At 39.0% G+C, this 15,800-nt stretch overlaps 2 protein-coding genes across 5 annotated transcripts; one reads left to right on the top strand and one right to left on the bottom strand.

Moving 5' to 3' along the window:
• Window positions 1–543: 543 nt before the first annotated feature.
• On the bottom strand, window positions 544–10,781 carry nfyal (nuclear transcription factor Y, alpha, like). 4 transcript variants are annotated; one of them, XM_034696197.1, is made up of 9 exons: window positions 10,643–10,781; window positions 9,748–9,859; window positions 3,942–4,088; window positions 3,606–3,737; window positions 3,406–3,508; window positions 3,138–3,289; window positions 2,325–2,498; window positions 1,676–1,786; window positions 544–1,539 (listed from the first exon to the last, which is right to left on the bottom strand). In XM_034696197.1, the coding sequence occupies exons 2-9, from the start codon at window positions 9,826–9,828 to the stop codon at window positions 1,474–1,476; spliced, it is 966 nt and encodes a 321-aa protein (XP_034552088.1). In that variant the 5' UTR covers window positions 9,829–9,859; window positions 10,643–10,781; the 3' UTR covers window positions 544–1,473. The 4 variants fall into 4 exon arrangements, with proteins under 4 accessions (XP_034552088.1, XP_034552086.1, XP_034552089.1 ...); XM_034696195.1 differs by having other exon boundaries at window positions 3,120–3,289; window positions 10,643–10,779; XM_034696198.1 differs by having other exon boundaries at window positions 10,066–10,647.
• Window positions 10,782–12,412: 1,631 nt separating this feature from the next.
• Window positions 12,413–13,844, top strand: ngrn (neugrin, neurite outgrowth associated). The gene is given in 4 exon segments (XM_034695724.1): window positions 12,413–12,858; window positions 12,953–13,063; window positions 13,158–13,465; window positions 13,468–13,844. Coding segments are annotated over 4 exon segments (894 nt in total). The 5' UTR covers window positions 12,413–12,625; the 3' UTR covers window positions 13,710–13,844.
• The last annotated feature ends 1,956 nt before the right edge of the window (window positions 13,845–15,800 follow it).

Genomic DNA, 15,800 nt, shown 5'->3' with positions numbered 1-15,800 from the left:
TTATGAAACCAATCAAATCCCGTCCCGGCGTGCACTCCCTGTCCCCTGCCTCTACTTCCCCTGCCTCTATTTACTGCACTTCTCGCTCGACCTCGGGCCTGTCCCCTCCTCTGACCCGATGAGGTGTAGTCCAGATCAGAGTCTAAAAAGCTCTCACGGGGGCTCTGACAAGCAAGGGGTTAGACAGAGTCCTGAGAAAATGCTACATTCAAATTCATGCTTGTTTTCTGTGACTACCAACCCTAGCTTTAAATACTTAACCCCACTTTACAAGACCATACTTTAGGTACTTTGCTTTATATTTTATGATAAATTGCAAGGCTCTGCATTGAAGCCGTAATCCACTGCATACATCGACACAAATATTTAGTTTCTTAATACTTGTGAATTTACTATCAACTGTTAAATAACTATTAAATAAAATGTTATAAGGCATATAAAGAATTTAAATACTACAAAACAGCTTCCATGAAGTTTTGACTGCACCCCAATGAAAACCAGAAAAAGATTAGAATGACAAATTGTGGGAGAAGTAAACACCAATAACCTTCAATCACATACAAATTTAATTGACATGTTTGATGATTCAAATGTCCTCTTTTTTCATCGTAGAAAAAAAAAAGATTACATAACTGCATCTGGTGGGTAAAAAAAACCTAGTAACTACGATGAAATAAACACTTATGCGGACTCACTGATGAAGTAATGCCTACATGAATAGAATGTGTAATATGAAGCCACATCAAGTTATTTTTTCCAACAAACACTATTTCTAACCACAGAATATTATAAAAACGCATCCACAGAATTGAGCATAATACTAAGTACACGTTGGGGAAGAAAAGACTTTCTGTACAATATTTTCACATTGGTTTCACATTTCAGTTTTTGTTCACTGGATTTGATGTTAAATCTGTCCCCCCCAGTACACAAGTAGAAAAGATGAAATGTCAAAACACAAGGCATGACTTAAAAAGATTAGGACACAAGTGTAGCATCAACACTCAATTAATGTCCCTTAAAATAATTATGTACCATTTACAAAAAAAAAATATTCAAAGCAACAAGAATCCACTGGTGACAAATATTCATCTTTCAAACAGCTCAGGATCTGAAAGAATGGCTTCACAGCCTCCTCTGCTTGACTAGGCCGGGTTACAAAAATGAATGTGTCCTTAATGTCCAAACAAATCCTTTTGTTTTATGAGGATAAAACTCTAGTCTTACGTGCTTGACCAGTTAAGATGAGTTGGAAGCATCTGCCACTTCAGGAAGGACGACCTAAAAAAGGTCCACAGCCTCAGCTGCAATGTGGCCAGCTCCCTGGAAGACCAGCACAAGAGCGAGAAGAAGACAAAAGGTACCCAAGTGGCAGTGCTGTAGTTTGGTGTAAGATGGTTGAAAGGAGGTTTGGTAGATGGGTAAAAAAGGATGATGAGTCTCAGGCTGAAAGAGGTGATGTTGGCTACAGTGCTATGAGACTCTGATCATCTGAGCCACCGTTTCATCTGCTGCTGCCTGGGCTGCTTCCTGCTGTTGCTGCACCAGAAGAGAAGAGAAGATCACCAATATTAATTATGAGTCTCTTCATATTAAAAAATATTATGAGTGATTTTATGTCTGCACAAATCAGAAAGTTCACAAACTTACAGGCTGGAGTCAGTATTTATTTTACCTGTGCCAGAGCCAAAGCCATTTCCTCTTTGTCTTTAGGTGAAAAGAAACGTCCTCCGTCTCCTCGTTTACGCTGCATAGCATGACGGTGGCGGGACTCGTGCAGGTATTTCTACCAGAGTAAAAGTGGATGTATTAGATTATACGCCAGTTCAACATTATGTATTTTGTGTCATCTAAGTATGAGCACTTGATGAATACTCACAAGACCCAACCCAAAAAATATTTTTTCCCCTCATGAGATCTAGCCATACAGTATATGAATCGGTCAAGGTTTTGAGTTAAAACTTTTTCTGAGATAACATGACAGAATAATGCCATATAGGCAAAAAAATAAATGTATCATTCACCAAATATATTTTAACTTTTAACTCTCTTTTCAAGGCTCCCTTTGGCAATTTATACCCCACTCTGCAGCCCTTATCAGCTTTTAGATTATTGTTTCCCCAAAAGAAAACAATTTGCAGCCATATTCAACCAACTAGATGACAACAGAGTCCAAGCTGCTTTGGAGAAACAAGTGAGCTATAAAATAGTGAAGAGAGGAATGAGGGCTTTAAAAAATGCATTTACCTAATTTATTCAACCAAGTAGTAAGGAGGAAAAACTTCCATGCTTGTGTGTAGTAAAATTTTACCGATGAGTCTTACCCTTCTTTCTTTGGGAATCTTGCCTTCAGCCTCCAGCTTAGCCCGGGCCTGTCTCCGCTTTAGGATGCGATGGTACTGTTTGGCATTAACATACAGAGGTTCCTCCTCAAGCATCTCAGCCCCTGGGAGAGGGATACGCTGCATTGTAGAAACTCCACCACCTCCAGGTACCATCTGACAGAGAGACAGAAAACAGAGACGCAGTGCTCTGAATCTCTCGCACAAAGAGCTCATTCAGATTACATTCAATATAAGGCTGAAATCTAATAAAAATATTAATTATGTCAACATACAGCTTCGAGTTTCAAGGATCTTTTTGGAGACCATGCACGCCTACACTGGTGTTCTCAGTCATTAATAGCCTTGTTTACAGGTCTATATAAGAAAGTATTAAGCTGAGATATTAAAAATTATGGTAATTATATTGAAGTGATAGAAATGCTGCAATTAGTCTGTAAACACCATTTTGATTTGTAGAGGAGGTATCATAAGGAGGTATCATAAAGCAAAAAAGAGGGAAATTAGAGAGGGAAGATGTGATAGTATTCCCTGCATATCACAGTATTGTTAAAAACATTGAAATAACACTAAAATGTTTCAGTCATAGTGCTACGGAAGCTGAATGCTTGTCTTTCATCGATTTGATACAACTTGCCAGCTCAGGCATCAGAGCTATGCACTTCATTCTTGACATTTAGTTTCACGTGGAAAAGAGAAACACTACACACCCTTGATTAAGTCTGGACTGAAAAAACAACCAAACAAAAGAAAAGAAAGAGAATAAGATGCTGATACCTCTGCACAGGGTCTTACCATGACCATTCCACCTGCATTGACCATGTTACCGGAGACGGGCAGGGTGACGGTCACAGTGCCTTGGCCGCTGTTAGTGGTGTTGGTGTTGGCACCCCCTGCCTGTACAATCTGGGCACCTGCCAAGCTGGCAGCTGGAATTGTAATCATTCCTGACAACAGATTATAATCACAATTATTATTCAGACAGACATCTCAACAGTGCATGTGTTAAGAGAGTCTTCAGAGCAGAAGGCACACACAAAAAGAAGGAGAAATGGGAGTGTACCTTGCTGCAGGACGGTGCCATCTGCATTGACAGGCTGGTAAACAATGGTCTGTCCGTCAGCTGTTTGTGCAACCTGTTGGCCCTGCACGCTGATCTGCTGCCCCTGTAGGAACACATGAAAGGGGAAGACACATTCAGTATTCACATAAATAATGGTCAAATTAAATGGATGTTAAAGTCAGCTGTTTATTGTTTAAAACCTGGTTCTGTCCAGCAGTGATGGCGGTCTGGGGCTGCTGGATGATGATCTGTTGGGGCTGACCCTGCTGGCCCTGGAGCTGAAGAGTCTGGCCGCCTTGTAGCTGGATCTGACCTGGCTGCACCAGCTGAATCTAAACACGGAGAAAAAATCCCAGAAAGATTGTCTTCAGTTACGTTTCCCAGCTTGACAATAAATTCTCAAAGAACTTACCACACTAAGAAAAACCCTCCTGTCTGTGGTTACTATTACACACAGAACACTTGGTCTTTGTGCAGCATAACACAGCATAATTTGAACTCTGATTTCAATCTAGTAATGGAGCCTCATCCCTTACCTGCTGTAGTCCCTGGGCTCCAGACACAGGGACCTGCATTATGGTCTGGCCCTGACCCCCTGACATGGCCTGCACCATTATGGGTTGTCCTGATGATGTGATGAGCTGCCCACCGCTCACCTGGACCATCAGAGGCTGTCCCTGGACCTGCAGAGAGAAACAGAAAGCTGTCACAGCAGTGTCAAGAGAGTTTCATGCTTACAGGAAAGTATGGCTTGCTTGACTCATATGATTGCAGGCAAATGATGGCAAAATAGGAACATCCAGAACGGCACATGATCGTGGATGAAAGTACATGATTATTTGTTGTCAACTTTTCCAATTCGGGATGACACAACACAAGTTCGTAGTGGATCCAAGCTGAACCCTATATTGTCAAGTATTTCTGTCATTGACTTAACACAAGTCCTCTGCACACAGAGGTTACTGAAGCAGTTCTGCTGAACAAGCACAACATTTGATTAAAGCAACTTCATTTATGACTTTACTAAAAATAGTGCATCCAAAAATGTATGCCAACCATGACTGACGACTGGTAACCTGTGCCAGTTTTAGAGTTGTAAATAATAAGTTTCAAGAACATCCTTTATATCATTGGTTACAAGAAAATCTGTAAAGTATTGCTGATACCACAGAGCCTGCAGTGCAACAATGCCATTTTGATTTGTTTCAATACACAGACCTGTGATCTATCACAGTCATTTTCAACCACTGTGCCGTGGCACACTAGTGTGCCGTGACAGATCGTCAGGTGTGTCATGGGACATTATCAGTTTTCCCTTAATTAGTCCCAAAAAATATTATACATATACTGCAAATAATTTGTCATATAGTGCAACTGTGCTTTCAGTGCAGTGACTGGCGGAGTAATTAAATACTTGTCCATGTACTGACCTGCGCTGCCTACCAACTGGGTGGCAATAAAGCACACTTATGATCTTGTTAATTTAAGACAATTGAATTAATGATGCACGTGAGAGGTGTATGTGACAAGAAGTAGGCGCACAAGAGCGATGGATAAATATTCAAAAAAGGAAAAATGAAAATTCCAAACTGGGCCCTGGACAAAATTCTAACCCGGATGAAGAGCGTAATATGGGTGGTCGAAAAGGCAACTTTTATGAGAAAAACTACAACTGTGTCTGTGAGAGCTCTGAACTCGTAGCCAAATCAAAAAGCCATCAACTGTGGCAGAGACATTAATATTACCTGCAAAAGCTATTGTAAATAAGATGCTTGCCCTGACACAGTTAAAGAAGTAGCCAAAGTCCCTCTCTCAGATAAATAGATTCATGAATTGAGAGACTAAATGTGTCATTTTGTAAAACCTTTGGTTGGTTGGTTGTGTGACTCGGTTGGAAAACACTGATCTATGAGACAATATTGAGGACCCACTTGACTCAACCAGTTTCATTTGCAATGTATTTCAGTCTGCAAAGAAACTGGTTAGCTGAACTTTAAGGTGGTCCCATGTCAGACATAACACAAAACAATTATACCACCAGGTAAGAAGCCACTGTAATTTTGCACCAAGACAAAAAGAAACATATTGATGATGAGAAGTGACAGGCAGACATCACTATGGATCCCTGCTGTTTGTCTCTGGTTCTTTTCTCTACAAAACACGTAACCATGTGACTCATATCAAATGGCTTTTGTCCTCATCAGAAGGAACAATGTCTGAATTGTGAAACTTGCTTTTAAAAGCAAGAGACAAACACGACTCAGACAAACAGTGGTCTTTTGAATGCCATGATAGCACAAGCGGAAACCCGAGGCTGATACATAACACTGTGCTGGCGAACATGCAGTTCAGGCAGCTGCAAGACATGCAAGAGGGGGGGGGGGGGGGGGGGGGGGGTGAACCAAACAGCACAGCGATGGGTCATGAAAAACAGCCCTTGTTGGATCATGCAAACTTGCAGGCTGCAACACTGTCATGGCACTGACACAGGGCGGCGATGACACCACTACCTGGAGTGTCTGCACCTGCTGGCCAGAGGCCGTCACCACTGGCGCCTCTGTTTGTAGCTGCACAGCCGTCACTGTGCCCTGTGTCTGCAGGTAAGGCAGGACAATACAGTCTCAGATAAGTAAAGATCAGGAAAAAAGATTGGTTATTGAATCCACTGGAATGTTCTCCATCTGGGTACCTGTAACCTGGGAGCTCACAAAGAAATTTTAGATAGTGTGGTCAGAAGTAGTTGTAGAGTTTTAACAAGGAAAAAGAAAACTGATCACATAACCCCTCTTCTTAAAACTCTGCACTGGCTCCCTGTTTCTTTTAGAATTGATTTTAAAGTTATTTTTAAAGCTCTTAACAGCCTTGCTCCTCCATACATCACTGATCTAATTTATCTGATTTAATTATTTATATGTACATTTATATGTAACGCTATCTTATTTTTCAACTTTTTTCTCCACTATTACATTTTTTATTAATTTTATTTTAATACTGTAAGTATTTTATTTATAATCATGCCTTTTATAATTTACCATTGCTGTTGTTTTCTGTCTCTCAGTTATTCTGTGAAGCGCTTTGGGCTACATGTCTTTATGTATGAAAGGTGCAATAAAAATAAAGTTGAGTTGAGTAGTTTTACTTATCAAAACCAACCACTTTAAAATTAAAAACAATATTTATCCTTCTGAAGAATTACTCTGTGCACACTTAAAATTTGAAGACAATTTATGCCCCCTTTGTGAAAATGAAGTTGAGTCGACAAACCCTGTTTTTCTTCTCATGCCAAACTGTGAAAACCTTCTGGGCCGATATCCGTGAATGGTTAAAAATAAAAATAAAATCCATTCCAATTTCCTTTTCAATAAATGACATAACTTTCAGTTTTATATTAAAAAATAAAAGTGATGAAATCTGCTGTAACATAATCCTGTGCCTCTCAAAATTCTTCATTCATAAAAACAGAACTATGAAATCTCCCTCCAAATTTGTTGTTTTTCTAAATGAATTCCAAATATCAGAATCAGAATCAGCTTTATTGGCCAGGTATGCTTGAACACACAAGGAATTTGACTTAGGTAAAACTGTGCTCTCTATGTACAAGGCATAAGAATAAGTCAGCTATAAACATCAGCTATAAATACAAAAGAACAACAAATAGGCATGACTAATATGTACAGGATAAAATAATATGATACAAGTGTACCTAAAATCACACTTTATATAATATACCTAAAAAAATATATACCTAAAATCATTGAAAATAATGAAAGGACCAAAAAAAACTCAAAATACACTATTCCCTAAAAGAATTCCCCCACTGAATTATAAAATGATTCCCTCTCCATACTCAACTATTTTATGATTTATTTTCTATGTATGTATAATTTCTCATTTGCCTTAAATTAACAACTCAAGCTGTATTATTTCTGTGTCCTTAATGATTGTTTATGTATGATGCTCATTCTGAATGTACCCTTTGTTTGTTATGTACATTTAAAACAAAGTTAACCCATAAGAACCCACACCCATTTCCCCTTTCAGGAAAATTATGTGTGTTACAGAACAGACCAAATGGACCACAAATAACACATTTCTAAACTTTTTTTTTCAATAGCACCCCCTTGTGTCAAAAATCTGAAAAGTGACAAATTTGTCACATTGGGTGTTTACTGTGATTTTTTTTCTTCATTTGAAAATGAATGAGATACAAACTTTTGTTGCTTAATAACTAACATTTGCATTTATTTGCATTTAAACAGAAACAATACCTTTTCAAAAGGTTTAATAACAATTTTGGCGTTCTCAATCCAGATTTTTAGGGCATTAGAGAGCAACTGAACAATAAATAACAGATTTACGCAGAAAACCTGCCAAAACATGTTTTTGAGAACAGTAAATAAAAGGACTGCTGAAAAATAACGCTTCTATTGCATTATCAGCACCATTTCTGAACAGTTTTTTCACAGTAACTTCCTTTTAGCAGATTAGCTTAGGCCAAATGGTATGACTTGAAGCAATTTCGCTCCTCTGTGAAGCAAAGACGCACGACGCATTTCTCACAGAAGGTGGTGGTTGCATTGACCTTGCAGAGTTTGCAACGACCTCGTTTCTCACATTTCCCAGGCCAGTGTGCAATGTGGTCAGTTCGAACATCATCTGTAAAATCACAGAGGATTCCTGAGGAAGAGCAGCGGCCCCAAATTTTCAGTCCCCATGGGTGGGGCTTGCCCTTCACATACTGTCTTATTGGACTGTGTGAGCCTCTGAATGTGACCATCTGCTCATCAACTGAGTTGTGCTCCTCTGGAGTGACATTCAGGCATTGTTTGCGGAACATATCGAGCCATGGACGGATCTTCCAACACTTATCCCCTGCTTGCCTGTTTGACAAATCAGTGTTGTCGATGAAATGCAGGTGTGCTAGCAGGGTCTGAAAACGGTTGCGAGACATGTAGTCAGCCACCATGGAACATCTTGTGTCATTTTCCCAGTATGCACGATTCCCAGGCATTTGGCAAAGGCCCATACGCAGATAGAGGCCAATTAGTATTTCCAGTTCTTTCACAGTAGTGTTAACATTGCTGTGCCTTTCTGATTTTTGTACACTGTACAAGTTTGTTTGTTCCTTCAGTAACTGGAGCATTTCTGCTGTGATGAACTTTCTGAAATACTCCAGAGGAGTATGGAGAGTGTCAGGTAGACTGGCATCTTCTCCTTTGAATGGGCAATCAGGTGTTTCAAAAGATTTCTGCCTCCAGGAAAATGTCTTCTTCTCTTCCTTTTCTTTTCTTTGGACAGTTGTTGCTTGCTGCCTCGGGTTCACGCTTGGTTGCTGTTCATCCAAATCACTTGATTCGCCACTGTCTGAATCACTAGAGCAACTTGACTCTTCAGTCTCAATCTCTTTTTTGTTGGGGGTATAATCAGGGTCATCAGGATCTTCATCTGAGCTATCTTCACATCAAAGCCTCAAAATCACTGTCATCTCCAGTGATGATTTTCAGAGCATCCTGAAGACTGTATTGCTTCTTTTTATCCATACTACAATCAAATTTCAATGAAATTGAATTAAAATAGGAAAAACATCTTACTTGTGTGTGTAACTAATCAAAGTTCTCTATAAATGCTGACTTACATTTTTTGGGAAAGGCTTAAAAACTTTTGCATGAAAAGTTTCTCAACATATTTTTATGAACTAATTTAATGAATTTAAAAAGAGATTTTTGTTCATATTTGTATGAATATTCTTTGGCTTCAACTGTAATGAATACATTGGTTAACAATTATTTAATTTGCTCAAGTAATTTAGCAATATTCTACCATTTTCTTTGATTGTGACAAATATGTCACATGGGATTTTCCATGATAATTTTAGGAATAAAAGCCTGATGTGACATATTTGTCACAGCGATTTTATCTCTTCTTGTTTCATGTAAAGCTTTCCAAAAAATGTATTTAAAACTGGTCTAATGTATGACAGAACATGTTAATTTAACAAATTCATATTTTTTGGGGGTTGAAACATACCTTTGACACACAAATCAAGCTTTCCAAAATTTGCAAGATCTGACTCATGCATTAGCCTGGTGCACAGTCATATTGGAAGTGAGGTCACTGGCACAACAATGAAGGCAGAGTCACATGACTGCAACAGGAAGTTGGGTAGATGTCACTTAGGGACTTTATGGGAAAAAAATGAAGATTTAAGCATTTTGAAGACCTGCCCACAAGGCTTAAAGGGGCGGAGACACCTGTGTCACGGTGGGTTCTTATGGGTTAAAAATAAATAAATAAATAAAAACATATCAAAACCAACGTTTAATGAACAAACTCTGGGCTCACCTGCTGCTGGATCTGTCCATTGGAAGTCTGCACAACTATCTGCTCCCCGGTCGCAGTGGTGGCAGTGGTGTACTGCTCCATGGCTTGTTATTGTCACAATCCTCTATAAAGACTAAAGAAAGAAAAGGTGTTGGCGATGATGTGGGGAAAAGTGTTATTATATGTTAGATACAGCCTCCACCTTATTGACCATGCAGAAATAAACAAGGTTGTTTGTCTTCCCAGCAGCTTACGTCATGCAACATTACTGATACCTGCTCAATGCGAGACATTATCTTAATATGACGTTGGGGGGGGGGGGGATTCTTTTCAACTCACAAGCTTACTGAGGAGATAATGTGTAATATCTCATGATGAGATATCTCATCATGAGATAAATAAGCCCAACACTGGATGGTGTTTGTTGGCTCCCTGGCTTGTACATGGTGTTTGTAGAAAAGCTTACATGTGTAAAAGCTAACACAGCTAGCGTTAGTTAGCTGGGAAAAAAAGCGTGGTAAAAGCACAATACAGCGTGGGTTGGTTTCTCAGGTAGTCGACCAATTTTACTTTGTTAGTGTGTCTGTGTTTATTATCCTCTGGTGATATTCAACCAGGCGGTATGTACTAAACGGGTGAACGTTTTGAACCACTCCTTTGTTAGTGGATCCAACATTTGAGCAAACTAGCTAACGTTAGCTAAGGCTCGTCGTCTGCATCCAGAGATCATGTTTCTTCCCAGAAGCCGACATTAAGAGCACACAGATATTCGCAGCCTAACCAGCCTGAAACGAAGCAGTCCTAATCAAACCACCATTCCATTTTTTTGCACTTAGCAGGGTTAGTAATTTGGTTGGTCCATAGCAAACCAATCCGTGCTGACAACTACCAATGCCTTCAATAGGGTCTCCCTTACCGTATCTTCGCTGTCCGGTTTCCCTCTGATTGGCTCTAGTACAGCTCGCTAAAGCCCAATCAACAAAGTGAGCGGACAAAATGGCGCAAATGAAACAACGGCGCCTGGAAGGAGGTGCATAGCTGCGTGACACATGACTCCTGGGACAGAGGAGGGTACAGTTCACACGGTGACCAGCAGATGTCGCTAATGAACAGCAACTTATCTTTTGAAAAACATATTAATAACACCATCCAGTCTGGCTTTTATTACTTTAGGAATAAGATAAGATAAGATAAGATAAGATAAGATAAGATAAGATAAGATAAGATATTACTTTATTGATCCCCCGGGGGGGAATTCACTTGTTACTGCGACCCAGACATGAGTACAATCAAGAAAGAAGTTTCAGTAGGTAAAATAAAATAAAATAAAATAAAATAAAATAAAATAAAATAAAATAGAATAAAATACAAATAAAATAAAATAAGTTAAAAAAAAATAATAATAATAAAGCTAGAGTACAATTTAGATATATACAAATTTTACAATGGAATTTAGATTAAATAGAAGTAATTACAGGCAGTATTAAAAATGTTTCAGTAGTGACAGGTTGACATGGTGTGATTATGGTTGGTAATGACAGATTAAGCAATAAATAGAAATAAATATGACCATGAGTTGTAGTTACAATAATAATGTAATATAACATAATGTAATGTAATATGACAAAGCGTAATATAACATAATGTAATATGGCAAAGTGTAATATAACATAATGTAATATGGCAAAGAATATTGCCCGGTTAAGATCTATGCTGACTTTTAATGACACCCAAACCATTATTCATGCTTTTACTACTTCTAGACTAGATTATTGTAATGGGCTTTTAACAGGTTTAACTCAAAAATCCATCAATAGATTACAAGTGGTACAAAAATTCAGCAGCAAGATTTTTAATTAAAACCAAGAAGAGAGAGCACATTACTCCTGTTTTAAATTACCTATAAAAAGAAAGTTTTGGATAAAACTAACAACTAATACTACGTATATTACTAAAATAAATAAAGAACTAAATACAAAAAATAAACAAATAGCTCCAACACAATTTATTAAATGAAAAAAGGAAAATAATTGTTTCAAACATCGTATAATAACATAGGTAACTCTGATTATAAATACCCAAATAGTCTTACCGATATTTTCATGTAAGAAATAATTTATTCCTAATGAACTGTCAAAGGGAAGAGAAAATATAACCTACTAAATAATTATAATAATAAAGTTTATTTATAAAGCACTTGTCAAAACCGACGTTACAAAGTGCTTTACATCATAAAAACCCACAATAAAGAAAACAAAGCATGGGGGGATATATGGGCTGGCAAGACAATTTAAGAGGAACAGCTGAATAAAGGAGTAAAATAGAAATGGTAATGGTAATTTTGGTAGTCATTTGTTTAGTATATTTAGATTGTTTTGTTTATTTAGTATTTCTTTTGTTTGTTTGGTAATTAGGAACTGTGGGCACCTGAGGTTATTTAGGTAGGTAGGTGGCAGAAGGCCAGCAGGCACCTGAGTGGGCCTAAGGTTTTTTCTTAATAAGGGGCCATTTGTCATAAAAAAACTCAAAGAAAAATCAAAATATCAAACTCAAACTTTAACTAAAATTAATAAAGGGTCACTGGTGCACGTTTGGTTAAAGTTTGAGTTTGATATTTTGATTTTTCCTTGAGTTTTTTAAGTGTTTAGTCCAAGCCAATGTATTTACGACAACTCCCTCCGATAGGTGGCAGTACTGCGCCGCCAGACACCTATGACCCGTGTTTGCGGAAGTACATGGTTACAGTTTCTGCTTTCAGGCATGGCTCTGGAGGTATCTTTGAAATTAAGTAGAGGTCAATTTGACTACAGGACATCTATTTATTTAATTTAACTTGTGTCTGATTGTTAGAGCACCCAAAAACTAGCTGATCATATCGACTCAAAAAGAGGGGGCAGTCATGGCCCGACCTTTCCAGCTTCTCTCGTTCCTCTCCAGGTTCTGTGCTCCCTCCGTTGGTCCTCAGTTTTATATTAGTGGCTCTCGATTTGCAAGTAAAGGTGCTAGTGTGGCACGGATGGGACAGAGCCATAATCAAAGAGACAGATCATCAAACAGAGCTTCAGGATACAGCGACCACGATGAAGAGTTTGGTCTGGAGGACGTTGAAGACGAGCTTCAAGCATTGTCTGAGTAAGTGTCAGAAATCGTACATTAATCTTGTGTATAAATACTTAATGCTGAATATCTGTATGGGAAATCAAGCCACCTCTCCTATGTTTTTCAGTGAGGGGAGAAAAAGACAGAGGTCTGTGAAATATCACATACTGAGAAGAAAGATGACTCTATCAGGAGCTCCACAGAGGAAGCTAACCTGGGATGCTATGGAGCAGATCAGGTGAGGAGCTTTGTTGACATTCCACCTCAATGAGTGAAAGTTTAAATGAACTGATGAACTGTGGCTTAAAATAATATGTTGGTCAATTTCTCAGATATCTGAAGCAGGAGCAACCAGAGGAGTGGACAGTGGAGCGGCTGGCTGAAGGCTTCTCTGTCAGCCCAGATGTCATCCTGAGAGTCCTAAGGAGTAAGTTTTTGCCCAGTCCTCAAAGAAAAGCCAAGCAGGATGCCAAAATAATGGCAGGACTCAGCCAGAAGGTGCTGCCTTCAGATGCTGGGACAGGGTCAGATAGGTTGAAGCTACCTGGAAACCACACACCAGCTTTGCTTCCACCAGGAAATGGACAAGATGCAGTGGCACCAAGGGCTGAGAAGACTGTAATGCTTCAAAGTAAATCTCAGAGGCTAAAATACTTGTTTCTGCTACTGTTATGCCCACCCAGCTTATGGCTGGTATAAATGAAGAGACCCAAGTGACAACATCTGGGGTAAATTCTACAGAGGAGGATGAGGATCGCTGGGATGGACAAGTGTTTACAGAGGAAGAACTTGAACAGTATATCAATATGGATAAACCTCCACCTGTGGTGCAAGTTGGGAGTGAATTTTTTGATGTAGAGGGCAATTTTTTGTTCAGAATCTGACGTCTTCCTGTGTTTGGACTTTTTGCTTTCTTTATTTAACACTTGATAATACCCTGCACAGGGATTGTCTTTACAGATGTTAGTAAGCAGACTAAACAGGCAAAATAAAACAATTTCAGAATGAATAAATCAGCATTTGTTCCCTTGTGCGTTTATTTATTTACACAGTTTCCATGTACTTTTAAACTTATATTAATATATACCAATATATTTTAAATTAAAATAAACATAGATTTTACTGAAAGGTTTACTTAAAACATTTATCATGCCTACATAAGCTCTTGAGCCAGAATGTTTTGTAGTAACTCAACCCTTTGTGATCTAAGTCCAAATATGAAAACTGAGTAAAACCACTTTAAGTATGTTGGTAAGCCACAGCAAAACAAATCCATGTTTCATTTTGTACGTGGCACCATTTACTAAGCTCCTATTTAAACACAGGTGTGTGTAAGAAATAATAATTACTCAAGAAAATTAAAGGAACATATGAATTTATTGGCGAACCCAAAGAAAATTGCTTCAAATATACAGGAAAGAGAAACACAGCAGATACAAAGATGTAGCCTTGTATATTTACAGAACCATCACAATGACTTTAATTTATACAGCAGTTTAAAACTGTCAGAAAAATGTGTTACCTTCACGTAATGCAATAAACCGTCGTTAAATAAGAGTGTCTCCCAGTGCAAAGCAGCTTAATTATAACCCTGTCCAATCTGTGTTTTCCATTCTCTTGTCCAAGAATCACAGCCAGTATTAAGTCCAATGACAGAAAATAAAAGACAAAAATAGCCAGGTTACTGTGGGCTAAAGCTCTGTGGATTTATATTGAAAGTTAACGTGCAGTTTAATGAGAGCTCCAGTGAAACCAACACTTCCTTTACTTCTCAAGCATTTATCTCTGGCAATGAGACCAACTTCAGGGTGTCACTGAGAAAAAAAATCCAGGAAATCACATTGTAGGATTTTTAAAGAATGTATTTGTAAATTATGGTGGAAAATAAATATTGGGTCAATAACAAAAGTTCAACTCAATACTTTGTAACATAACCTTTGTTGGCAATGGCAGAGGTCAAACGTTTTCTGCAAGTCTTCACCAGGTTTGCACACACTGTAGCTGGTATTTTGGCCCATTCCTCCATGCAGATCTCCTCTAGAGCAGTGATGTTTTGGGGCTGTCGCTGGGCAACACGGACTTTCAACTCCCTCCACAAATTTTCTATGGGGTTGAGGTCTGGAGACTGGCTAGGCCATTCCAGGACCTTGAAATGCTTTTGACGGAGCCACTCCTTCGTTGCCTGAGCGGTGTGTTTGGGATCATTGCCATGCTGGAAGACCCAGCCACGTTCCATCTTCAATGCTCTCACTGATGGAAGGAGGTTTTGGCTTAAAATCTCACGATACTTGGCCCCGTTCATTCTTCCCTTAACACGTATCAGTCGTCCTGTCCCCTTTGCAGAAAAAACAGCCCCAAAGCATGAGGTTCTTCCTCCAAACACAACGAGTTGAGTTTTTACCAAAAATTTCTATTTTGGTTTCATCTGACCACATGATATTCTCCCAATCCTCTTCAGGATCATCCATATGCTCTCTGGCAAACTTCAGACGGGCCTGGACATGTACTGGCTTAAGCAGGGGGACATGCCTGGCGCTGCAGGATTTGAGTCCCTCTCGGCGTAGTGTGTTACTGATGGTAGCCTTTGTTACTTTGATCCCAGCTTTCTGCAGGTCATTCATCAGGTCCCTCCGTGTAGTTCTGGGATTTTTGCTCACCGTTCTCATGATCATTTTGACCCCACGGGATGAGATCTTGCGTGGGGCCCCAGATCGAGGGAGATTATCAATGGTCTTGTATGTCTTCCATTTCTTACAATTGCTCCCACAGTTGATTTATTCACACCAACCTGCTTGCTTATTGTAGATTCACTCATCCCATCCTGGTGCAGGTCCACAATTTTCTGCCTGGTGTCCTTCAACAGCTCTTTGGTCTTGGCCATGGTTGAGTTTGGAGTCTGAGGCTGTTTCTTCTTTTTCTTTTTCTTCTTCTTCTTCTTCTTCTTCTTCTTCTAATGGGGTTCCGGCAGGCTGTAC

The sequence above is a fragment of the Notolabrus celidotus genome, chromosome 11 (genome assembly GCF_009762535.1).
Source record: "Notolabrus celidotus isolate fNotCel1 chromosome 11, fNotCel1.pri, whole genome shotgun sequence".
NCBI lineage: Eukaryota > Metazoa > Chordata > Actinopteri > Labriformes > Labridae > Notolabrus > Notolabrus celidotus.
The sequence above is the reverse complement of the archived record's forward strand: the minus strand, read 5'-3'. Positions and strand labels throughout refer to the sequence as shown.